Source organism: Heloderma suspectum, chromosome 7 (genome assembly GCF_057233095.1).
Source record: "Heloderma suspectum isolate Gila_16-S chromosome 7, 16-S_ref, whole genome shotgun sequence".
Taxonomy (NCBI): Eukaryota; Metazoa; Chordata; class Lepidosauria; order Squamata; family Helodermatidae; genus Heloderma; species Heloderma suspectum.
The window spans coordinates 49,337,826-49,363,180 of NC_139464.1; the positions used below are offsets into that span (position 1 = coordinate 49,337,826).

Below are 25,355 nucleotides of genomic sequence, written 5' to 3' on the forward strand. Positions count from 1 at the left end.
AACTGAAAAGTTTATGACTGTTTGTGTTTTCCCATGCAAGTCAACAGGAAAACACCCAAAATGGGCGATCCAGATGTCCAAATCTCATTTCAGATTCGGATCTGACTCGAAGCAGAGGGGGTCCAAATCAGTCCGAAGCAGATAGAGGTTGCTTCCGAGGAGCCGAAGCGGCATCAGAAGTGGATCGGGGCATCCGTGCACAGCCGTAAATTTGATGAGTGTATTTCATGAAATTTGTGTATTTCATTTGATGAGTATATTTCATAAACAGAAATTGACAAAAGAACAAATTATCAATACATACTATAATTATTTATTAAATGCTGACCATGTATTCAGTATAGTATGAGAAATAAACAAATAAATATTATAATACAGTTACAAGCACATAAGCAAACTCCTTAACACACCTTCCCCACAGGTTTAAGGGCAAATTCTAGCCAAAATTATGCACTCGTTTTTCCATTTGATTTCAATGGGAGAAATGTAAACATATGCCTATATCTCCCATGGAAATCAATGGGATATAAAAGAGCTGAAGGTTCACTGGATCACGCCTTATTTTTCTTGAGCCTGTTGCAAAATTTTCCTTTTCTCTAATATCTGAACCGACTTCCTGGAAGCGCTTGTAATGTTGAGAACCGGTGTCCTCCCCCGGCCGCAATTTAGCCTGAAATGCTTTTTAATGAATGCTTCTTTTAATGCCTTCTCAGAGGTCCCACTGAGTTCAATGGGACTGACTCCCAGGTCAGTAGTACAGGACTGCAACCATTGTGGCTTCCACTGCACCCCACCCCCACTGTTTCCCAGGTTTCCCTTTCTCTACCCTGCCTCATTTGTTGCGACAGCTTTCCCCAACCTGGTGCCCTTCAGAGATGTTGGCCTACTACAACTCCCAGGCAAGAGAAACCAAGCCATCTGCCAGAAGGAAATTATTGTAAGGTTCTCCAGGGACCCAACAAAATGCAGAAGAGTGGTTTTATTACAACTCTAGTACCAAGCAAGTACTTAATTTGAGGCCTAGCAAAATCTGTCATGGCTGCCTGACCAGACAGAACCTGAGTGTTAAATAAAAACTGGGTCAGAACTGCTCCAGATTCTAGTATGCCAGAACTGCTAGGAAACCATGGAATGGACTTTGAAACATTACAGTTATCCTTAATTATTCTTGCTAATATCAGTGATTCAGAAGGCAAAAAGGAAAAATAAGTACATGCAGACAATTCAGAGATGTGGCCTGGGCCAAGAATAGTCATGAAGCTCTTTACTCCCATTCCGTTCAGCAAGCTCCGTGACTGAGTGAAAACGCCTTTTTCCTGCTTGCAGCATTTTGAGTTGGACCCAAATTTAAATGCGTGCACCTGGGTTGGCAGAAGTGGGGGGCCCTTCTGAATGGGGTAAGCTGTGGTGCAGGAGAAGGGTGGACACCTGAACATTGGACAGGGGCACATTCCATGAGCGGGGTCCTTCTATCAATGGAAGGTGAATCCTGGATCCAACCCCTTTTGAGGAAAAATGAGCTTGGACAAAATATTGAGGTAAAGAAGCCTTAGTGGAACTGAGAGAAGCCATAAGAAATGTTTAGGTGATACACAATTACAGTCATATGAGGCGGAGAGCACCGCGCTCACCTCCTCGATACACATGTGGGGAGGGCCTGAAGTCAGGACCCTACTCTACACACAGAGGCTTTCCACAGGATTTGCAACCAATTCTGCACAATCAGGGTTTTAAACCACAAAGGAAACTTACATACATAGAGCAAGAGCCCAGCCTCAGATCTTTCCCCCAATATGTGGATGGTGGATCTGATGTCAGTGGGATGGTGAATCTACTCTGGGTTTCAGTCAGAACCAGTTAGAACGGTAAAGAGGAGATAGCTCCTTTATAGTCCCTATAGTGACCAGAGCGGAGTCACTACCTACTGACATTGGAGCTACCAGCCTCCACTGGGGGGGGGGGGGGGACAGGGCAAGCGAGGATGTGACAGCAGGGGCAGGGCAACTGTGATGGCATGAGGGGAGAACGTTTGAAAAGAGGGAGATCAATTAAACGAAGTAATCCAATGTACGAAGACATATAAAGTGCCAAATGTGCAAAGACAAATTAATAAAGGCAGGCAGGGCGGGGGGGGGGGGGAACAATATTCCTTCATCCACTGTAGTGCTGAACCACATTCCTGATTTAGTAAAACTGAAGGACTGATATATCCACGATGGCTTCCAGCACCTCGGCTGACTCCGTCCGTACTGCTTCTCTGGTGTTCACTTGCGAAGCTGTTACTTGACACCTTTCCCGCCAGAATACCCTTGGTATGGGCTGGGCCGGGTGTGAGGCCGTGGAATGGAGAAATCCTGTTGGGACTCAAGGTTCTGAAAGAAGGAAGGAATTGCAGTTCTAAGATTTTGAAATGAAATACATCCTGAGAAAGCCAATCCATTCCTTCAGTTGCATGCTCCTTTTTAGCAAGCCGGGCTGCCTTTTCTGCACTGGGGGGACTCTGAGCAATCCATGGCCCCCATAGTTGCAATGATAGATTGACAGTGGGCCATGCCAATAAAGACCTGGAAGAACATCCCAATGCTTGGGTCTCTTCAAACTCAACTAAAGTCTGGTGAATGAGGTGGGGTGGGAAATCCTTTGTTAAGCAGGATGCTTATTAATGGTAAGGAATTCAGCAACTAAACTCTTAAGGGGACAATCCTATGCATGTTTAGACAGAAAAAAGTCCTACAACTCCCACCATGGCTGGCTGGGGAATGCTGGGAGTTGTAGGACTTTTCTTCTGTCTAAACATTCATAGGATTGTGTCCTAAGATAGACTGTGATCCCTCATGTGGTAGGTAATGGATTTTCCTTTGTTTCTTCTTTTAAGAGGGCCTGTCCAGATGAAATGGCGTGCTAGATACTTTACCACATGCTTAGCTTTGCATGGAAGTATACCTGAGCCAAAAGGGAGCTGTCATTCAGGAAAGCGTTTAGTGATCTTGCAGTTGTGCTGCAAAAGGTGATAAACAAGTTTGCCCCCACCCCACCCCTCTTCCCCAGTGGACAGCTCCCATTTGAGGTTTGAGCACAGTGGCTCACCAGAAACCCCTGTCTTCCTTTGCCTGCTTAGAGGAGAGGCAACACACTTCTGACTGGCTAGGAATGCCCATGTGACCAGAAGGTAGCATTGCCTTCACTCCGGCTTGCCTTTTTTTGCCCTCAGTAATGTCAGCAGTGACACCAAAGTGCTTGCTGCGTGATCTCTGATTGGCTGGTATCCTGAGCACTGTGTGGAAATGGCAGTGGTAGAAACAATGGCTGTCAAAAGCACTGTGAACAAGTGTAAGAACAGAAATCACACTGCTCACCCTTGAATATGTTCACAAGAGAACATTTGGTGTAGTAGTCTTTATCTCAGATGCATTTGGTAGGGCCCACTATAAAACTGTATCAAGCTTTCTACGACTCAAGCTCCACTTCTCCTCTTCCCTCATCACTCCTTTTTCCTTGTGTGTTGTGTCTTTTTAGATTGAAAGTATATGGGCAGGGATGGTTTTGTCTTACTGATTATATATAAGCCACACCAGGAGCCTTTTTGGCTGAGAAGTGGGATAAAAATATTTTAAATATCTAAGGGTGCAATGCTATGTATATTGACACAGAAAAAGGTCCTACAACTCCCAGCATGCTGGGGAGCTGGGCATGCTGGGAGTTGTAGGACTTTTTTCTCTCTAAACATGCTTCAGATTGCACCCTAAATAACTCAAAGCTAATTTAGCTGTGTTATCTGCCCCATAAACTGTTGTTCTGACTGTATACAGACCAAATTAACCCCAGTTCCTCAGACCTCATTTCTCAAAAGCAACTTGTTAGCCAAGTTCTCTGTATCCCACACAGACCCAAATCCATATAATCTTACATGAGCATCAAATTTCCCCCCGCCACCCCACCACCCCCAAATGTCTAGTTATCCAAGTATTTTGAAATCCCCTTCTAGGCCAATGGAAGAAAGAGGCTGTATTGTAAGAATCACTCCAGTAGTAAAATGAAAGACAGTTTACCTTCAGCTGGAAATGAGTTGAATAAGGAACATATGAATGATCCCTATTCTCTTCTGGAACTGAAAAAGAAAGGCAAAGGGGGGGGGAGAGACAGAAAGAGAGTTAATGCCTTCAGAATCACCACATAAGCAAAGCCGACTCAATTTCACCTCCAGAAAACCATCTGGAGCAAGAAGGTGGCCACCACTTATATACTCATTGGCTGTGTTCAGATTATCACGGGGGCGTGGCTGCTTTCCTCACCCCCACACATGCCATCCACGTGATCGTGATTTGCATAATTACCCACAATGCAGCACAGGTTGCCATGTCATCTGAAGCTGGAACGGTGCATGGCAGGGGTGGCTTCTTACCAACGCCACAACTGCCACAATGGGTTTTGGCGTGGGTGAGAAGCCACCCCTGCCGTGCACTGCGCCGGGTTTGGATGACACAGCAACCCACACTGCATCATGGGTGATTAAAGAAATCACGGTCACACACATGGCATGCCCAGGGGTGGGGGAAGAAGCCATAATGGCTTCTTTCACCTCCATGATCGTCCGAACCCAATCAATATGTGGTTTCAGTATCCATGCTTAGAGACAGTCAGTGGTTCACTGGGATGCAGAACTGGCACTTTTTAATTGGTAGGGACACTGGCATCATCCGGCACCCCCACCCCTCTCGGAATTCCCTGTTCCCTCTGATTTGCGCTGCGGCCGCTGCCCTTGTCACAGTAGCTGGGGAGAAATGGATTTTCCCAGCAACAATAAACAGTTCCCTGATGTAACGCTAAGTATTTGGGGGTGGCTTGGTCTTGAATGGGCAAAGACCCATTAGCTTTACCAAAGACCTGCCCCTGGTGGAGCAGAAAATTGCTAGAACTGGTTTCTTGATATGGATCAACACAGCAGCCTGAATTTTGGACTCTCCTTGGGGGTGTGGCTATGGGGACTGTCATGAGGAGCATCTGCACTTCAACCACACATCACTGCACCATTGGAGACAGTTGTGGCAAGATGAGTGTCACAGAACCCCACTACCACACATTTCAGGGTCATGGTCATGTTTACCTCACTACATGACACCTTAGTCAAGTCCAAAAGTGGGAAATGCATTCACTAACTAACTAAACACAGTTGCAATCCTAAGCACACTTACCAGGGAGTAAGTCCCATTAAATACAAATGGACTTACCAAGTAAACAGGAACAAGATCATGAACAAGATTGGACTGTGCAACACATGCAACACTACAATTTCCTTATTCAACACTGTGCAACACTACAAATGACTGTCTCTGCCCGTGAGTTGACTATTCTCGGTATACAATTGCTAACAGTACGCTATGAGGAATGGGAGCCACGTAAAATCTTATTCACCCCAGTACCTCGAGTGATTGTGGTGCGAGTGTTGGGATCCTTACAAAACTCAGACTGAAGATTCCTGTATTTCCTGCTACTAAACACTTGCAAAGGTGCCATAACCACTTTGAACAAATTAAACAGTTAAATATGCCCCAAATATGAATTGATTTACCTTTGCATACTAACAAAAGACTCTGCTAAAACTGTATCCTTCTGATGTGACCTGGATGTTCCATCAATAAATCAATCATTTAAAAAATAATGATTCAGATCAATTTCAACAAGAGATTACTTGATCAAAAAGTTTTTTAATAAAACTGCAACCCTCAACTGGCAGGTTAGTCAACTAAAGTCTTAGCTGATTAATCAGTGAGGGGAGATGGATTAATCAGTGAGGATGAATCACGGTTAGGTGCCCCTTGAAAAATTATCTGTATACCCAGGCATTTGCTGATGTTAAACCTAGCTGGATACATTGTCTTTGTTGATTGATCTTTTTATCTTTATATTTTAGTATTGTTTTAATGCATTTTGTACACCACCCTGTGATTTGATAATGAAGGGCTGTATATCAATATATAATTAATAAATAAATAGTAAAATTGTAATAGGTGGAACTGTGACTTAAGGCACATGTTTAGTTTTGCTGCTACTTTTTCTGATGTGTTAGACAATGAAAAAAAGAAATATTAAAGATAGCCTTTTCTTCTAAGAACGAATGGTAGCTTTGGGGTAGTTTTTTTTAATGTAAATTATCTAGTAATTCTTTCAACATATCAGAAAGACATATTGTCATTTGGGTCATACATAAATGTACTTAAATGTACTTAATTAATTAATCCATTAATTGTCCCAAAAGTCAATGATTAACCAACTAAAAAAAGAGTAATTGTTTGGCAGCTTTGGTTTTTAAAGTAATTTTATTCATTTGGTACTTGTTCATTTACCTTCCAACTACCTGGCTTTGGTTTTCATGATTCTCTAATTTCGCTTTGTGACATCACCATGTAGCCAACCCTGACTGGCTATGTAGTATTGTCTGGCAAATGATACATTTTATAAATAAATAAATAAATAAATAAATAAATAAATAAATAAACAAACAAGCAAGCAAGCAAGCAAGCAAGCAAGCAAGCAATGGCTTTACATTATCAGCCATGATAAAAATGGAGGAAGGAAGCTCTAAATTCCTTCCCCCATTTTCATCATGGCTGACAGTCGGCCAACATAACAGGGACCACGATGAAGCTGGCCGCCCACCAATGGCTCAGGGGTGTCTGTCTGCCTTTCCAATGGTACTTCCTATGTGGTATTCATTTGCACTCCACAACACCGAATTCGAGCATGGGAAGCTGCCATGTGGAAATGCCTCAAGCTTCTTTTATCCTGTTCAATTCTCCTCTTAAAACATTCATATTATTTTAACGATTTTTCAGCGCACGAAGACACTCGTTTTCTCCCTCACACAGACCACTTGCCAGCCCCCCAGACATAGAAGTTGTTACGGGTTCAGAATACCTTGTGTGTTGTCGTCCTGAGCATAGGCTTGATTCTCTACTCCAAAGGTTTTCTTCATGACTTTAGGCTGGCAGACGTTATTCTCCAGAGGATAGTCTCCGGGCTTTGGTGGAGCGGTGAGGAAACACAGTTCAGGCACTGCGTAGAGGCTCAGGAAGACCCATCCATTCACTACCATAGCAATACTGATAACAGGGTCATCCCACGCTGGCTGTCTGTTTAAAGCGTGGTTGCCTCTCATCAACATACTGATCCACACCACCCAGATGACTATGGAGAACAAGGCAGTGAGCCATATGTGCACTCCATGCCTCTTCCACCTTCTGTATGACCCACAGAAAACAAACATGGAAACGACAAAGAGAAGTGCCATCAGGAAAAGCACGTAGATGAGAAGTAATACAAACTCCTGGCGTACTTCATCCATTCTGATTTCCTCTGACAGTGGCAGGCTGCTTAGTACTGTGTTCTTGATGGCTACATACTGTATGGCTATAATCACTTGCACAATGGCCAGGCTGATGGCGATAACCAGCAACAGCCATCCTTTAAATGGGCTTCTTCCTCTCACCAGCCTGAGGAGGTCAAAGGCATGGACAAGGAGACAGGTGAAGCAGAGGGCAAAGAAGACCCCGAAAAGTAGGAAGCGAGTGGGGGCCGTTATCTTATTGAGCCTGATGATGAAGGCAAAGGTGAGGCCAAAGATTCCTAGAGTGCCCAGAAGGAAGAGGAACTGGACAGGGATCAGGCTTCGTTTCGTGTTGTCTTGGACTTTACAGATCAGGCAGAAGAGCACCAGCATGAGGATGATTGTGACGATGACACCAGCCGTGGCCAAGGATTCCACAACAATGCCCCAATCAGCCTCCATGTCACACAGGAAGTAATAGTCAGCGTCTATGTTGCCACAGCTTCTCGGACGGGAGGCAGCCATGGTGCCTCAAGACAGCCCTAAAGTTGATGGCTTTTCTTTAAAGAAGACCTGTGGGAAAAAAGACATGCATAAGATTGTAACCACTCATGAAATAACATAGGAAGAGCTTATCTGGATCAGGCCAGTAAACTGCCAAATAAATCAAATAATTATTGAGTTAATTGGGATAAAATCCTTACTTGGTTAACTGCATCACATGAATGTATGAAGTGACTGTATTCCGAGTCAGACTACCGGTCCATCTAGCCTAGAATTGTCTATTCCAATTGGCAACAGTGCCTGGATAAAGTGCCTGGACCCAATAATGGGCTGAATGAGGGCCAGTAAACTGAGACTCAGTCCAGACAACATGGAGGTACTGTTAGCAGGGGATTCATCTGCCCAGCTGAGTGGTGTTCAACCTGTTCTGGAGGGGGTTGCACTCCCCCTAAAGCAGGGATGGGGATCCTCTGGCCCACAGAAGTTCCCCATCCAGTCTGCAGCGCCTTCATGGATTCTTCCAGCAGGTGGGGCTTGGCCTCCAGCCACTGATTTGGCTGGGACAGTTTCGCCCACGTGGTGCTAGGGATGGGCAAAGTCACTGCCATCCACGCTGCTTGCCGGAACCCCGCCAGCTGCTCGACCTGCTCACCGAGTGTAGCAGGCCGCAGGGTGGTCTGCAGGCACTTGGTGAGCGGCATGTGGTGTCCCACTCCTCCACCAGGCCACCATTCTGTGCAAAATGGTGGCTCAGCCTTTTCCGTAAAGGCCACTTTTGCATAAATGGCAGTCATAAAGAGGCCCATTTGCACATCTTTACAGGTGTCAACGGTGTACACCTGTAATGTTGCATAAATGGACCTCTTTACAGCTCCCATTTACATAAAATCGGCCTTTACGGAAAAGGCCGAGCCACCATTTTGCACAGAATGGTAGTTCAGTGGAGCAGCAGGGCCCACCACACATGCCCTACTTGGCATGCACCAAGTCCAGCAGGCGCAGTGGTCCGTGGACTCCAGTCTGGGGGGCTGAGCTGGTGGGAATCTGTTGAGCTGGAGTCCCCAACCAGACTCCCCCACCATGGTGCTTTCCCCCATTGGGCAGGATGCAGCATGGGCCAAGCAGCAAAGCATCGTGGGCACAGCCAGTGGTTGGAATGCCCCTCCAGCCACCAACTCTGTCAGGGCAGCTTCACGGAACATAGGCTTTTCCCCAATGGGGAAAGCTCCATGCTCAGCAAAACCAGGTCCTGACCAATGCACAAGAGTGGATCATCCACCCGGCACACCACCCCGGAACCAAATGATGTCAGGGGGATAAGCGTGGTCACACACCCTAATGTGGCTCATCCCCTCCCATCTTAATTTAGTTCCCCACCCCTGCCCTAAAGGATCAGCTTCATAGACTGGGTTCACACAACACACTAACCCACACTCAGTGGTTGAGTGTGAGCTGTTGTTGAACTGTGGGTTGTTTGTTGAACCATGGCTTAGCGTGTTGTCTGAACCCATGCCATTTTCTGCAGGGTGGTTTGTTAAACACGCAGTATGGCTTGTTCACCAGCCTGAACAACCCAGCAACAAACCATGGGTTCTCAAGATGGCTTGTTCAAGAACTCCTTTAGAGTTCTGAAGGGTTCTGACTGAAATCCAGAGTGGATTTACCGCCCCACTGACATCGGAGCCACCAGCCTCCACTGTTTTCAGGCCCTAAACAGCTTGGGCCCAGGTTACCTTGAAGATTGCTTCCTCCCATATTTTCCTACCTAGGACCTAAGTTCTTCTTCAGAAGCCCTTCCCTGGTGCCCCTGCCAAGCAAGGTGAGATGGTTGGCTACCAGGGAGAGAACCTTCAGTGGCGGTGTCCCGGTTATGGAACACCCTTCCCAGAAAGGCGTGGCTGGCACCTGCACTCTGGTCTTTTCAGCACCAGATGAAGACTTAAAAAAAAAAAAAATTCCCCAGGCCTTTTAATTGTTTAACCTTCAGTTCTTTGAGTGGTCTATAGATCTTGTGACATTTTTAGAGTTTAAGGCCTGCAAAAATGTCTGATGCTGCTGTGAGTTATTATATTTCATCCTCTGCTGCTGGTGTTATATTATATTCAAGTTTTATGGTGTTACCTTTTATGTACCGGCTCACTTTTATTGTTGGTGGGAAGCATCTAAATGTCGTAAAATACACAATTGTTCTGAGGACAGAATAGACAAGAGGGCAGGGGGCAGGGGGCAGGGGAGGAAAGGTAGGATATGTGTGTAATAATTAAAAGAATATGCTTATGATTGTTTGCGTTCTGCAGTTACATCGAACAAGCATAAAAACTGCTACAGAACTCAGAATGCCACGCCTCGTCCAGGGCCGGCACCACGGGTGGGCATCGGGCACCTGCCAAGGGCCCACAGGCCAACAGGGGACCTACTGACAAGTGCCTCCAGGCCTGCTCCTTCTCTTCCCCATTGCAACCCCCTCCTCTCGCTCTGGCCCAGGCAACAGTGGTGCTGTGAAGAAGGAGCAGCAGATGAGTCTATTTGCTCATTGACTCTCTGGCTGGCAAGCAGGCAGGTGGCAGCACTGAGGAGGAGGCGAGGGAGGAGCAGCTGGTGACAATGCTGGTAGGAAGTTCGTCTCCCTGACTGAGGGGGGGGGCATGGAGGGCGTCTAGCCCAAGGGCCCTCCAAAACCTGGAGCCAACACTAACCTCATCTACCATCTCTACATGCCCCACGTCACAAAGGACAGCTCTCTTTTAAAGGCTGTCACAGGACAGTCCTCTATTTGGAGGCACCCTTCACTTGAAAGGCTGTCTAGTCCAAGTCTGGTTTGAAGATAAAAGAACCCTCAGAAGGAAGCACTGGGCCTCGAAGCTGCCCACCAATGCTTAGCAGCTGGACAGCAGACTGAGCAAGGGGCGCACAGGTCACCTGGTCACAGTCTTCCCCACTGTGGTGAGATGGAGAATCATAGAATCATAGAATAGTAGGGTTGGAAGGGGCCTACAAGACCATCGAGTCCAACCCCCTGCTCAGTGCAGGAATCCAGGTCAGAGCATCCCTGACAGATGGCTGTCCAGCCTCATCTTGAACGCCTCCAGTGTGGGAGAGCCCACCACCTCCGTAGGTAATTGGTCCCATTGTCGTATTGCTCTGACAGTCAGGACGTTTTTCCTGATGTTCAGCCGGAATCTGGCTTCCTGTAACTTGAGCCCATGATTCCGTGTCCTGCACTCTGGGATGATCAAGACGAGATCCCGGCCTTCCTCTCTGTGACAACCTTTCAAGTACTTGAAGAGCGCTATCCTATCTCCCCTCAGTCTTCTCTTCTCAAGGCTAAACATGCCCCGTTCTTTCAGTCTCTCCTCATAGGGCTTTGTTTCCAGTCCCCTGATCGTCTTTGTTGCCCTCCTCTGAATGCTCTCCAGTTTGTCTGCATCCTTCTTAAAGTGCGGTATTTCTATTTAAATTATAGGGTTGGATCCAGCCTTAGTCATACTTAGAGCAGACCCATTTAAATCAATGGGCTTAAGTTTGTCATGACTAACATAAATCTCATTGATTTTGATGGGTCTACTCTAAGAATGACTAAGTCTGGATCCAAGCCATAGTCATTATTTCTGAATTTGCATATATAAATATAAATTAGGATAGGCAAAATGTATGCAAATATGGCTCTCCTTTTGGGGCTGATCCATTTCCTCTTTTCTGGCCTTGTGTAAGTGACCACCCTATCTCCATGACTCACAGAAAGCAAACACAGAGCCTATAAAGAGGAGGGCCACTGATAATTTCAACTTCCGTTTTTAAAAAAACACCCTGAAGATATTGAAAGTATATTATTTTTTTTGTTGCATTTTAATGGCCATGCTGGCTGGGGATTATGGGAGTTGCAGTCCAACACATCCAGAGGCTTTCAGGTTCAGTAAGGCTACTTGGGGCAAGGACTCTTTCTTCTTTTTTGCTCCCATTGTACAGCACCAGGTACATTGATATACATTGCTATAGCATACACAGATAAATAAAAACAAATCCTTCCCATATTGTGTGCCATTCATTGGACCTGAGCCTGAAGCATTCTCTATTAATTCTCTCTTGGGTTCAACCACAGTTCCTGCCTCCTGTATCCTCCTTATCCCTAAACACGAAAGGGGCATTTTGCCCAAATTTTCCTGAGCAAGAGTATATTAGGTAGAAGTGATGGTAACAGATGTGCCCCTTATCATATGAATGACGTGTATTGGGCCACCCCTGAGCTGAGATCCCAAATGCAGGGTATTCTCCAATCAAGACTGGCTGTGTGATTAATGGGTTGGATCCAGACTTAGTCATACCTAGATTAGACCCATTGAAACCAATGGGACTTCAGTTATACCCAATGAATGTAATTCCCATTGATTTCAATAGATCTAATCGAAGTATTACTAACGTCTGGATCCAACCCATTGTAATTGTTTGCAGTCATCAATATTACATCAAATAGGAAGGGTTTCCTCTGTTGCCATGCAGCTGCAAGCATTCCTTCAGGACGCTGTAAATGGAGAACTCATTGTAAGGGTTGAACGCTGCATCCATTGCTTCTCCAGTGATAATTTTCCAAACCAGGACCTCTACACTAGGCTTCCCCAACATGGTCCCCTCCAGATAGGTGGATAGCAATTCCTATCATTCCCAGCCAGGATGGCTGGGAATTATGGGAGTTGCAGTCTAACGCATCTGGAGTGCAGCAAGTCAGAGAAGGTTGCCCTATACAATATCTTACTGTTGGCATCTGCCTGGATGTATGATGGCCACCAAGACATTTATGAATTGCAATGAACTTCACCATTGCTGAGAAGGAAAAGAAACGTGTTTTTTTTTTTCCAATTTTACTGCAGCAGTCCTATGTATACTTTCTTGAGATTCAGTGGCACTTACTTCCAAGTAAACGTGCATAGTATTGGGCTGAAAAGCATTTGTTCAACTGCCTAGTTTGCCAACCTCTGTCCAGATAGCTTAAATCTACATGTTCTGATAGTGAAAGGTCAAACAGCCAGATCCAGAAACCAGTATCCTGAATGCTTCATGCAGCACTGCATATGCATAAATAAGGAACGTCTAGATCAGAACCCAGCACTTTTCATACTCAAGGAAGTAGCCAGAAAATGGTTGCCAACTGGTATCTGACACATTAAAAACATGACAAGTGAAGGCCACCCCACGTGCCAACCAGCAGACAAGGAATGCAAGCCACAAACTAGACACTGCCCATATTTTGTGCCCGCCTGTTTATAATGATATGACATATGCTAGATACGTATTTGGCTATTGATTTTGTTCAGACCTATTGTTCACCACAGTTTTAATTACATTCTATCTTCAAAAGTTAATAGTCTAGTGGCTTCCCTTCCTTGATTCTCCACCTCTGTAGCAGGAGTCAGGCTAGATGCGATGGCATGAAACCTGTGTATCAGAATTGGGCTGCGGCTGATTCCCTATAAAATGCGGGTGGGGGAGGTTTAAAATATAAGATGAGTGGGCAGGAGGGAGGAGATGAACCCTTCCTGACCCACACAAATAATTGCTTCTCCCAAGCCATTTTTTCTTCCAGCGTACCTCCATGATCAGAAAGAGAAATTTCTGGGGAGAGACAGCGGGTTGGGGGGGGAGCAAGGGCTGGGAAATGGTTCAACTCGCTGCCACCATCTGCCCACCGATGCGATACCATAAATCTTTTCTTCCTCTCTTGCATTACAGGGTTCGGCACATCTGGGGTTGGGTTGTGCTGCTGTCATGTCTAATCCTGTCCACAGATGTGATTTTTATCCCATAAGTCTCTGTGCATAACTTTAAAGAAAAGTGACTAAAATGCATAAATAAATAAATGACTGTGAAACACAGGAATGGCAACAAATGTTATAAAACCAAATGAACTATTGTTAGATCAGACCAAGGGTCCATATAATCTAGATCTTTCTTTCTTTCCTCTATCCAAACTGCTCAGAGAAGTGCACCTAATTATCCTATTTTATCTTCACAACAACCCTTAAAAGTAGATTAGTCAGAGAGAGAGAGAGAGAGAGAGAGAGAGAGAGACTGGCTCAAGGTCACTCATAGAGCTTCATGGTTGCATCTAGAATGAAGCCTTGTCTCCCCAGACCAACACTCTACCCACTACACCTTCTGGCATTCCAAGATGCTTCTCAGACATTCGCAACCCTGGACGGTCCTGGAAACCTTTCAAGATACAGATTTTGTACTCATATTTCATCCTCCTGACATTACACCAAACAACATGAAGTAACTTGAAAGCTGCACCACAGCAGCCTGTCCCTGGCGACTGGCTGAGAAAGATCCATTGTCCCTCTTACCAAAGTTAGAGCTCTAACAGTCCCATAACGGTATAGCTTTGGCTTTGATTTACCTTGACTGTACCTTGGCTCAAAACTATGAGATGAGTCTTCTTCAGTTGCAAAGGCCAAAGCCGGGAAATACCTGCACTGCCCGCTCAGCAAACAATCTCTGCTCCCTCCTGTCGTTCTTTCTGTCCCGGAGCAGACAAGCAGCAAAATTGCTCTCACAGACTCCTAAGGGCAGCTTTAAAAGCAAATGAAGAAGAAGGGGGGGGATCAAGGAGTTGGACACACCTATTCCAGTTCCACTACTTCTAGTGCTGTTATAAATATAACATCCTCTTGGTGCCAGGAGATGAAGTAAAGAAGTCTGACGTCAACTGGACAGTCACCCTAGCAGCTGGGTGGGGAAGGAGCCCTCGCCTGTCTCAACCCCACAACTGAATCCATTACCATTCATCTAGGCAGCTGATAAACTGTACCTCCCTGGAAGTTGAGAAACCAAGAGGGCGTGGGCCTGTTGGAGACCCCAGGCCCCAAATCACGCCATTCTGCTCCTCTCCATCATATCTCTATGTACTTACCTAATATTCACCTCCTAAGCCACTGTGCTCAGGAAGTATACAAGTGATCATGAGGAAAAGTCTCTGTTCCTCGTATTCTTCATCCTTGGAGCAGAAATTTTTCTTGCCTGCAAATTTTCAGGAATTTACTTTTCTTGCCTCCCTGAACAAATGGTTGCTGTTCAGGTGTCCTAAGAAACACCCTGTACTTCCTACACCTATACTTTACCGTGGCCCAAACTGGCCCCAGATAGGCATATCTTATGCTGTTGTGGGTTCAGTGATCATGCAGAAAGCCTGTGAAATTTGCTCTGTGTCATCACTGCAAAATGTGTGCAGTGTGTGAAGTTGGCCCTAGCAAGGACATCCTTCTGTTTGGCACTTCTCAGTTATTGCCACAGGGGAAGCCATTTTACTGTTGTCACAGCACATGTCTAGTCCCAGCTGTGCCTCTGTCAGTGTTCAAATCACAGAATAACCACCCATCTTACCTTTTGTGATGACATCCACCACCCCCTTAGCTACTGTATTTTCAAAGGCTACTAGGTGCATAATCCAGCTAAAATGGGGGGGGGGGGAGCTGACGCGTTGTATATTTCATTACAACTAGAGATGTGTTAGAAATTGGTTTCATTTGCATTTGTATGAGAACTTACCTAATTTTGCAGTTTTGAACCACTATGTGAACTGAAATTCCATTATGCTTCAAAATTCACATTTTGCAGTGGAGTTCTCCAATCAAAAGATGCGTAGAAAATGCATATATTAGGAGAAATAACTTTCAAATGTGCATTATATTAGGAAAATTGCTTGCAAGAATGTGTATATTAGACAAAAGTGCAATCAAAAATGCATGTTTTTGGAGAAAGGTGGACAAAAATGCTTATGAATTTTCATGCGAGCTTTAAAAAATTAAAATCTCAACGTTTGGGATGAGACGAACTTAAGATTGTGGACATTATCAAAGTCCAAGACAAACTGAATTTACGTTTGGAAAAATGAGGAAAAACTGAAATTGACAGATTTGTCCATCCCTAAATACAGCCCCCAATAACACCCCACCACCGCCAGATTCAAGCACTTGTTTCAGCTCGCTTATTTATTTATTTATTTATTTATTTATTTATTTATTTCACTTCCATACCGTCCAATAGCCAAAGCTCTCTGGGAGATTCACAAAAATTAACCAACCACCGAAGGGAAGGAGGGAGGAAGGGAGGGAGGGCAAATAGTTGAGTTAGCACACGCCAACTGTAACTTCCTGGCTGAGCAGCCCTGGCCTATAGGACCTTTGGGGAATGGGGACAGTGCTTGGGGAGAGCTATGGAAGAGAGGGGTTGAGCCAGGAAGGAATCATAGCAGGCGTGGCTGTAGGATGAGGACATGGAGGCCAAGCCATATGGCTCGCTAAGCATGAGAAGGGCTTGCGAAACCAATGAACTGAAGGATGAGCAGGGTTTTAATATTTTACTTATGCTCTCCAAACACCTGAAGCTAGCCCTGAGGCCTCAGCAACAGCTGTGGCCACACCCTGGGCTAATCTGGAATACATTTGGGCCATGTGAAGGGACCTTTCACCTGCCTTCACAACAGTTTTGTCAAGAATGTCTAGTGTGAGAGACTGCCGAGTTAAAACTCATCAATGGGTTTCATTCTTTTGCCAGAGGTTTGAAGCAGGATAAAGGATTTTTATCACACTACATGCATTAATTGGCTTGCTTAGCACCATACCAGGATGTGTTATCAGCCACAAATGCACCGTAAATGACCACTGTTAATAATATGATTGTCATTTTTTGCACTTACTTTCCTTCTGACATCATTGTTTACAATTCCTCTCCCCTCACACATATGTACTGTATATAAACCTGAAACTCCATAATAGTGCATGCATCTGATGAAGTGGGCTTCAGTCCATGAACGCTTATGCCAGAATAAATGTGTTAGTCTTTAAGGTGCCACAAGTCTCCTTGTTGTTTTAATTTATTTAGCTATTTTTCTTGAACTACTGGATAGGATCCCCTTCATGGATCACTGCCTTGTTGTGGCGAAGGGGCTTGCGTAACTCAGTGAAGCCATAAGCTATGCCGTGCAGGGCCACCCAAGACGGACAGGTCATGGCAGAGAGTTCTGACAAAATGTGGTCCACTGGAGAAGGAAATGGCAACCCATTCCAGTATTCTTGCCAAGAAAACCCCATGGAACGTATCACAAGGCTAAAAGAGATGATGCCGGAAGATGAGCCCCTCAGGTCGGAAGGTGTCCAATATACTACTGGGGAAGAGCAGAGGGTATTTCCAAGTAGTGCCAGAAAGAGTGAAGCAGCTGGGCCAAAGCTGAAAGAACACTCAGCTGTGGATGTGTCTGGTGGTGAAAAGAAAATCCGCTGCTGTAAAGAACAATATTGTTTAGGAACCTGGAATGTAAGATCAATGAATCAAGGTAAGCTGGAGGCACGTAGCCTATCACGGGTGACATTAAAAAAAAAAAAAAGCGCGTACGCAAATGGCGGCCCCCATAGGGAGCCGCCATTTGCGTACGCGCTTTTTTTTTTTTAAGTCACCCGTGATAGGCTACGTGATGATTAACGTAGCCTATCACGGCTGACTTTGCAGATCTAGCCGTGATAGGCTACGTAAATCGTCACATAGCCTATCACGGGGGCGTTTTTTGTTTTTGTTTTACTTTTTATTTCGCGGCCGGGTGAGGCGAGGCGCCTCCTCCTCGGCCTGAATTTCGGCCGGGCGAGGCGGGAAGCCTCCCCCGCGGCCTGAATTTCGGCCGGGCGAGGAGGGAAGCCTCCCCCCCCAGCCTGAACTTCGGGGGGAGCAGCGATGCGCCTCCCCCCCACTGCGAAGCAAGCTGCGAGACCAGGTAAGTGACTTTCGTGCACCCCTAGCATATTGTCGCCCTGCTTATTTAACTTATATGCAGAGTACATCATGAGAAACGCCGGGTTGGATGAATCACAGGTCGGAATTAAGATTGCTGGGAGAATTATCAACAACCTCCGATATGCAGACGATACCACCCTAATGGCAGAAAGTGAAGAGGATCTCAAGAGCCTCTTGTTGAGGGTGAAAGAGGAGAGTGCAAAAGCTGGTTTGAAACTCAACAATAAAAAAACGAAGATCATGGCATCTGGCCCCATCACTTCCTGGCATATAGAAGGGGAAGAAATGGAAGCTGTGACAGATTTTATTTTCTTGGGCTCCAAGATCACCGCAGACGGTGACTGTAGCCATGAAATTAAAAGACGCTTGCTCCTTGGGAGGAAAGCTATGGCACACCTAGACAGCATAGTAAGAAGCAGAGACATCACCTTGCCGACAAAGGTCCGTCTAATCAAAGCTATGGTTTTCCCAGTAGCAACGTATGGCTGTGAGAGCTGGACTATAAGGAAGGCTGAGCGCCGAAGAATTGATGCTTTCGAACTGTGGTGCTGGAGAAGACTCTTACGAGTGCCCTGAACTGCAAGGAGGTCAGATCAGTCCATCCTAAAGGAAATCAACCCTGAGTGCTCTTTGGAAGGACAGATACTGAAGCTGAAGCTCAAATATTTTGGCCACCTAATGCGAAGAGAAAACTCTCTGGAAAAGACCCTGATGCTGGGAAAGACTGAAGGCAAAAGGAGAAGGGGACGGCAGAGGATGAGATGGCTAGATAGCATCACCGATGCAATGAATATGAACTTGAGCACACTCCAGGAGAGAGCGCAGGACAGGAAGGCCTGGCGTGCTATGGTCCATGGGGTCACGAAGAGTCGGACATGACTGAACGACTGAACAACAACAACAACTGGATAGGATTAGCATGGCAAGTAATGTAAGAAGCATCCATTTTCAAGTCAAATGATAATGTCTCAAAATGAAACTCTTAAATTCATATGACATGGCAGATGCATATTATTAAACCTGTGTGTTGTTGGTTGCTGACCACCATCTATCATAAAGGAATATAAGATTTGAGCTTTCCTCCTGAAGGCATAAACTGTCCCATACTAGAATACTGAGTTAACTGTTTAAGACACCAAGTATGGTTTTAAAAGGCATTTTTAAGAAATTGTACTGGGTAAACCCAGTAGCTTTTTTGATCCTGGCCAATAAGACTAACTGGGGGAAAATTCTCTTTTCAGTGCAGGATTCCAGGTTGAAGAGAAGATCATATGACTTAAACCAGCCTTCCCCAACTTGGTGCCCTCCAGATGCTTTGGACTACAACTCCCATCATCCCTGCTGGCAGAGGCTGATGGGGATTGTAGTCCAACACATCCAGAGGGTGCCAGGTTGCAGAAGCCTGACCTAAACAATGCTGTTTATGTAGACTCTTCCTCATGACAACTGAAAGCATCTCTGTTCACAGCAAGTATTTTTAGAGGTATTTGCCAACACAAAACTACCACCACCGCAAATAATTTCAGACAGCCAAGTTTCACATTTTAGCCCGTGAAGGCAGGTGGCTCCAATGTCAGTGGGGCAGTGAATGTGCTCTGGGTTTAAGTCAGAACCAGTCAGAACTCTAAAGGAACTCTAGAGGATAGCTTCTTTAGAGTTCTCACTGAAACCTGGAGAGGATTCACCACCCCACTGACATTGGAGCCACCAGCCTCCATTGATTTTAGCATAAGTGGTCTGACCATTATCCCTGATTGACAGGTCTGAATTTGAGCCTCTCAGTGCCTCTGCAATACTTACAGTTTAAAACTATATTAGACAACCCAGGGCAAATTCAGCTGATATTGTCCTACAACCAGAGAGTATAAGGTTGCATGCCGAAAATAAGGAAACTTTCAAACACTTTAGCCTTTTGGAAGGGATGAGCATACCTTGTCCAAAGGGCAATGGACTGCTGGGTTTTTAAAAAGGTTTTTGCTGCTGCTGCTGCTGCTGTCAGTCTTATAAATCTGTTTCAAATATTTGAGGGGTTATAATTACATTTGCACTTTATTGTTTTCTATTGTTCAGGAAGTAAATCCCCCTGTGTTCTATGGGTCTTACTCCTAGGTAGGTGTGTACAGGATTGTAGCCTAAGGCACTCAGTCCTGACATAGGAGTGTTATTTCGTAATGAGCACTGAGCTTCCCTTCCCTCCCCTTGTCTCAAAACATCACCAACCAGCACCTTTATCTTATGGGAATGTGTATTGTGAACCACAAGTTTCAGAATTATTGCTCTCTGATTTATAAAAAGCAAACATAAGTAAGACACCAAGCTCAATGACTAATTTTGTTTTCTGTAATCTCTGGGGTTTGTCCAAGGAAACAGATAAGGATGCCCGAGGAAACAGAAGTGAACAGTCCCATCTGAATAAGGGGATACTGGGTTGGATCCAGACCTAGTCATACTTAGAGGAGTCCCATTGAAATCAATAAGACTTAAGTTAGTCATGACGAAGTATGATTAACAGTGCAAACCTATGCACATTTACTTGGGCGTAAGACCCATTGAACTCAGTGGGGTTTACTTCTGAGTAAACATGGATAGGTATGTACTCTGTTAGTCATTAAGTACAACTGAGTCTGCATCCAGGCCTACTTATTTAAGTTTTTTTAAAGAATGTTCTTAATAGAATTGCTGTTTTTAATGTTGCCTACTGGTTTATTACCAATATTTATTAATAGTATTTATTCTTAGTATTGTTGATTATGGAAAAAACATTAACAATCTCAGATATGCAGATGATACCACCTGAATGGCTGAAAGCGAGGAGGAGCTGAGGAACCTTATGACGAAGGTGAAAGAAGAAAGTGCAAAAGCTAGGTTGCAGTTAAACCTCAAAAAAACCAAGATTATGGCAACCAGCTTGACTGATAACTGGCAAATAAAGGGAGAAAATGTGGAGGCAGTGACAGACTTTGCATTTCTAGGCACAAAGATTACTGCAGACGCTGACTGCAGCCAGGAAATCAGAAGACGTTTACTTCTTGGGAGGACAGCAATGACAAATCTTGATAAAATAGTTAAGAACAGAGACATCACACTGACAACAAAGGTCCACATAGTTAAAGCAGTGGTATTCCCCGTAGTAACCTATGGCTGCGAGAGCTGGACCATAAGGAAGGCTGAGTGAAGGAAGTTAGATGCTTTTGAACTGTGGTGCTGGAGGAAAATTCTGAGAGTGCCTTGGACTGCAAGAAGATCAAACCAGTCCATACTCCAGGAAATAAAGCCAGACTGCTCACTTGAGGGAATGATATTAAAGACAAAACTGAAGTACTTTGGCCACATCATGAGAAGACAGGATACCCTGGAGAAGATGCTGATGCTAGGGAAAGTGGAAGGCAAAAGGAAGAGGGGCTGACCAAGAGATGGATGGATGATATTCTGGAGGTGACGGACTCTACCTTGGGGGAGCTGGGGGTGGCGACGGCCGACAGGAAGCTCTGGCGTGGGCTGGTCCATGAAGTCACGAAGAGTCGGAAGCGACTGAACAAATAAACAACAACAGCAATTGTTGATTATTCATTCAGCAAGCTTAATTGCAACGGATGTTGTGGTCTTTACCTTTTGCTTTTAAAGAAATTCTGAATGTAGCGCAGTAAAGCAGTTCTCTAGTCTTGTTGTTTTGCTAGATGAGAAATTCAGTCTGGACCTTGGAGGTAAGTTTTGCTCAAGTCCTCTCTCTACCTGATTAGAGATCTGAATTCAGGTGTTCCTGTTCCAAATTTGACACTGCACAGAATTCAAGAATCGTTCTATGCCCTGAAAAGTCTGCTGTCTAAAGAAGGTATTCACCTAGTCTCCAGCCATGCTAGGATCAGAAAACTTCACTTCCAACTTCAAAACAGTTCAAAGCAGCCTTTTTATCTATCTTTCTCTCTTTTTACATTCATTAGATTTGCGCCTTCTGAGCATGCCTAGTATAACGCAACTAGACGAGACAGAAGGAAGTCCATGATCAGATCTGCAGTTTGTTTATGAGTTGGGGGGTGGGGTTAACATCCATGGGGAATCCTGAATTGGTTGAGATTGTAGTGCTGTGTGTTTTCTCCTGGGGGGCAAATAGTATTGGAAATAGCATTTAGTTTGGGGAAGTGGCATGAAGAAACTCCCCCTCTCTAAGGGCTATGATCTCTTCCCCCACCACTGGCTCCTTGTAACTGGTTCAGGAGCATGGGAGATCTGATCACAAACCTCCTGAGGTCTCACCTGATTTCATCCCAGTAGTGCTTCAGACCATTTCATTGTTTACACAGAAGTCTCTCAAGCACTGCTGAGGAATAATTACATGAGGCCTGAAACAAAGGGGGCTGTTATGCTTATTTTGCAGACAAGGCTGAACTGAAGGACACACAAGGAACCTACAGTAAGGATAGGACTTGGACAGAGGCCTCTCATGGGGTCATGCTGACTCCATGTGCCTCCTGCATGAGTTCTCTCACACCACAGTGTTCCTTGTAGTGCCAGATCAGGACTGGGAGAAACATTTGTGTGAATGCCTCCCTCTGTGTTATTAACATGGTGCAAATACAGAACATCTTAGGTGACTGTTGTATGCACCTTTAAAGTTGTCAGCATACCAACTTCTGGCTGGGACCGATGTCACTCTGGCAGCTTCCCACAGATCTCCATGGGAGCTTTCTCAAACAGCTTTTTAAAAGGCTGAAAAACCTTTTCATCCCCCCCCCCTGGAATTGAAAGGGGGGGCAAGGCAGCTCTGGACAACATCTTGGAGAAAAGTAACCCCCACAAGACAGTAGGTGGGCTGGATTCCAGGATTATCTTCCCAGAGCTTTACCAATGCAAAAAGCTGTACTGAGACTCCTATTTTATAGGAGAAAACAGGGCTGACATGTTCCATAATAATATATGCTTTAAGAAATATCAACAACCTCTGAGGGATGATTTAAGAAACGTTAACAATATTTGAGAACATCTGAGGACCTGTAAGATCTGTTTGAGAGAAACATGTCTGCGCTGAGGAGAAGAAAGGAGCTGGCATCTACTCCCCCCACATCCTCTGTGTCAAAAGTGTCGAAAACAGAAGATATAGGGGAATTATTTACACTGATAAAGACTTTATCTTCGCAATTTACAGAACAAGTCAAAAGGCTGGATTTAATCCAAAATTCCATCACCGCCCTGCAAGGAGCTGTAGATTTAATTAATGCGTCATGGCAAAAAAATGGAGATGAAAATTAATGAGCTTGAAGACCGAGTGGCAGGAAATGAAACTATGACACAAATTTGTTTTAAAAATATCTCTGATAGAATCTCTCAACTGGAGGCCTTCACGAAAAGATCCAATGTACGTATTATTGGGATTAAAAATCTGCCTAATGATGTAAAATTGCCTATTTTTGTGGATAAACTTTTGCATGATACTCCCTATTCCATCTGATTATTTACTTGATATTGAGCAGGCACTTCGTGTGCCAAATGCTAAAGGGGCTGATTACACGATCACAGCTCAATTTGCAAAAGTCTCCACAAAGAATTATATCCTGCGGTTGGCAAGGGAGGCTGGCCTTTCCTGGAAACAAACCTTTCCTGGAAACAAGATAAAGTTATGTTATTTCCAGACTACATCAAAGAGATGGCGAATAAAAGAAGGCAATTTATCAAAGCAAAGAATATGGCAAAACAAATGAACTTACAATATTACTTAAAATATCCTGCTACACTTTGTATTGTGTCTGAAGGTCAGATGAAGAAGTTTCTAAATCATGAAATGGTGGAGGCATGGCTTAACGTAAAAATACATGAGAGTTCTGTTACAACCCCATGAACTGGAATCTTTAAACAAGCTTTGTTAATTGTTTGTGTTTAGTCTACATGATCCAGGCTAATTCAGAAGATAAATGATTATATTTATATTGGTTTACTCTCATCTTTTATTTTTTCTTGCTTTTCTTTATATTTTTTATTTTAAAATAGATGATATATCTAGTATAAAATATATTACTGATGGTTGAAGGTTTATATTAAGTTTTATTATTATATAATACTATATATATATATATATATATATATATATATATATACATACACATATACACACACACACATACATACATACAATATTACTAATAATATAGGCTTTCGGGAATGAATTGTAGACCTGTTTCTTTGATATAAGTTTGATGATATGATATAGAAATGTAACGTTGTTTATTAAACTGTAAGATTGTTAAGGTTGTAGATATAGTTTTTAAAATAGAATGGCATCGGAGGCCAGGGATTTTTAAACTCAATTCTTTAAGGGGCAGGGAGAAGGGGAGGGGGAGGGAAAGGAATTTTTCTTTTTTCTTCACTTTCTTTCCTCCTCCCTTTTCCCTTTTTTCCTTTTTTTCCTCTTTTTTCTTCTCTCTTTGTTATTGTAGTGTCCTCATCAGAATATTGTACTGTTGGGAAATTGAAGTATTGATTAGGTTGTTGGTAATTTTGGTATTGTTTATTTCATTTATAAAAATAAAATAAATAAAAATATATTTTAAAAAAAAGTTGTCAGCATACCTTGGTATCTTTTTGAATGGATCAGGTATGAACAGGCTAGTTGGAATCACCAAAATGACCTTCAGGTAAAAGAGGCACATCCCAGGGGAAATAGGGGTTCAGTTGTTAATGATAACTAGGGAAGGTTCCCCTCCCTCTTATATTCTTTCTAGACACTAGAATATGGGATGATAAATGAAGGCCTCTGGACTGAATTTTTACCCTTCCCACTGGACTCCATGAGACATGCAAATCCCAGACTCCTCTCTCTCTCTCTCCTTCTTCTCCTTCATGCTTCTTGAGGCAGCTCAAAGGATAGGAGAGATGGAGATATGAGCGCACCAGTGAGAAGAGCAACCTACTCTGTGGGGTGTCTTCAGATGAAACATTACTTTACTGGTGGGGTCCCTCTGGAGGCACACTTACTGAAGTCTGTGCAAACAAATAGATTTGTTACAGGGTCATGTGACGGGGAAACCAATTTTGCAAATTTTCAGCAGAAGCTGGTGGCGCACAGCACTGATTGGCTGCCACTATGACATCACAAATCCACCAAATTTTTCCTGGATAAATTTTGTAACTTGTAAAAAAATGGCATTGGGTTGTTTTTTAAGTCTATAAATGAATTTAGTTGCACAAATATACAAGTAAAATTTGAGGGGAGCAGGAGGGGGACAGCCTGCCAAAAGACTAAATTAGCATTTGAATTGCAGGTAAGTAGTCCGTCAACCTCTTTGCAAAGTCAAATGCAAGCTGGGCTCACTCTGTAGGAAGGGGGAAACATTATGGTACATTTCTACATAGCCATTCTCCTGTCCTGCTGTTGTGCTTCACTCACTCACTTCCCAATCACCTTCCCTTCTGCAGGGAGAGGACAAACACCAGCGAAAGATGCACTCCTCTTGCTGGCATGCTTGGTCTTTTCCTTTCCACTCCACATCTGCCAGTTTCAGGTAGTATGGAGGGAAGAGACAAAGAGAGGAGAGAGGTTCTTGTTGTTAGATTGCTAATTGTGATGGTTCGGACCTCCACACACTCATCCACCCACACCCAGTTCAAAGGTGCCTACAACTAAAATGAGTTGTTGACCAGAGCTGTAGAAGACTTCAAACATAGACAATCTGAGTACTTTGTTTTCTCCAGATCAAAAATTAGGAAGTGTTCTAAGTTCATTGGCAACTATTTCTGGATTTGTACAATAATTATAACG

At 44.2% G+C, this 25,355-nt stretch overlaps 1 protein-coding gene across 1 annotated transcript; it reads right to left on the minus strand.

The window, feature by feature from the left end:
• Window positions 1–292: 292 nt before the first annotated feature.
• On the minus strand, window positions 293–14,372 carry LOC146339732 (retinoic acid-induced protein 3-like). The gene is made up of 4 exons (XM_084811769.1): window positions 14,220–14,372; window positions 6,916–7,897; window positions 4,050–4,108; window positions 293–2,372 (listed from the first exon to the last, which is right to left on the minus strand). The coding sequence occupies exons 2-4, from the start codon at window positions 7,847–7,849 to the stop codon at window positions 2,280–2,282; spliced, it is 1,086 nt and encodes a 361-aa protein (XP_084667895.1). The 5' UTR covers window positions 7,850–7,897; window positions 14,220–14,372; the 3' UTR covers window positions 293–2,279.
• Between the last annotated feature and the right edge of the window lie 10,983 nt (window positions 14,373–25,355).

Excerpts from the sequence above, each read along its gene's own strand:
- LOC146339732 (XM_084811769.1), bottom strand. The coding sequence starts at position 7,849 with ATGGCTGCCTCCCGTCCGAGAAGCTGTGGCAACATAGACGCTGACTAT. Across the intron at positions 4,109-6,915 it reads TCAGGACGACAACACACAAG|TTCCAGAAGAGAATAGGGAT; the intron begins GTATTCTGAACC and ends TTTCTTTTTCAG. Across the intron at positions 2,373-4,049 it reads CAACTCATTTCCAGCTGAAG|AACCTTGAGTCCCAACAGGA; the intron begins GTAAACTGTCTT and ends TCCTTCTTTCAG.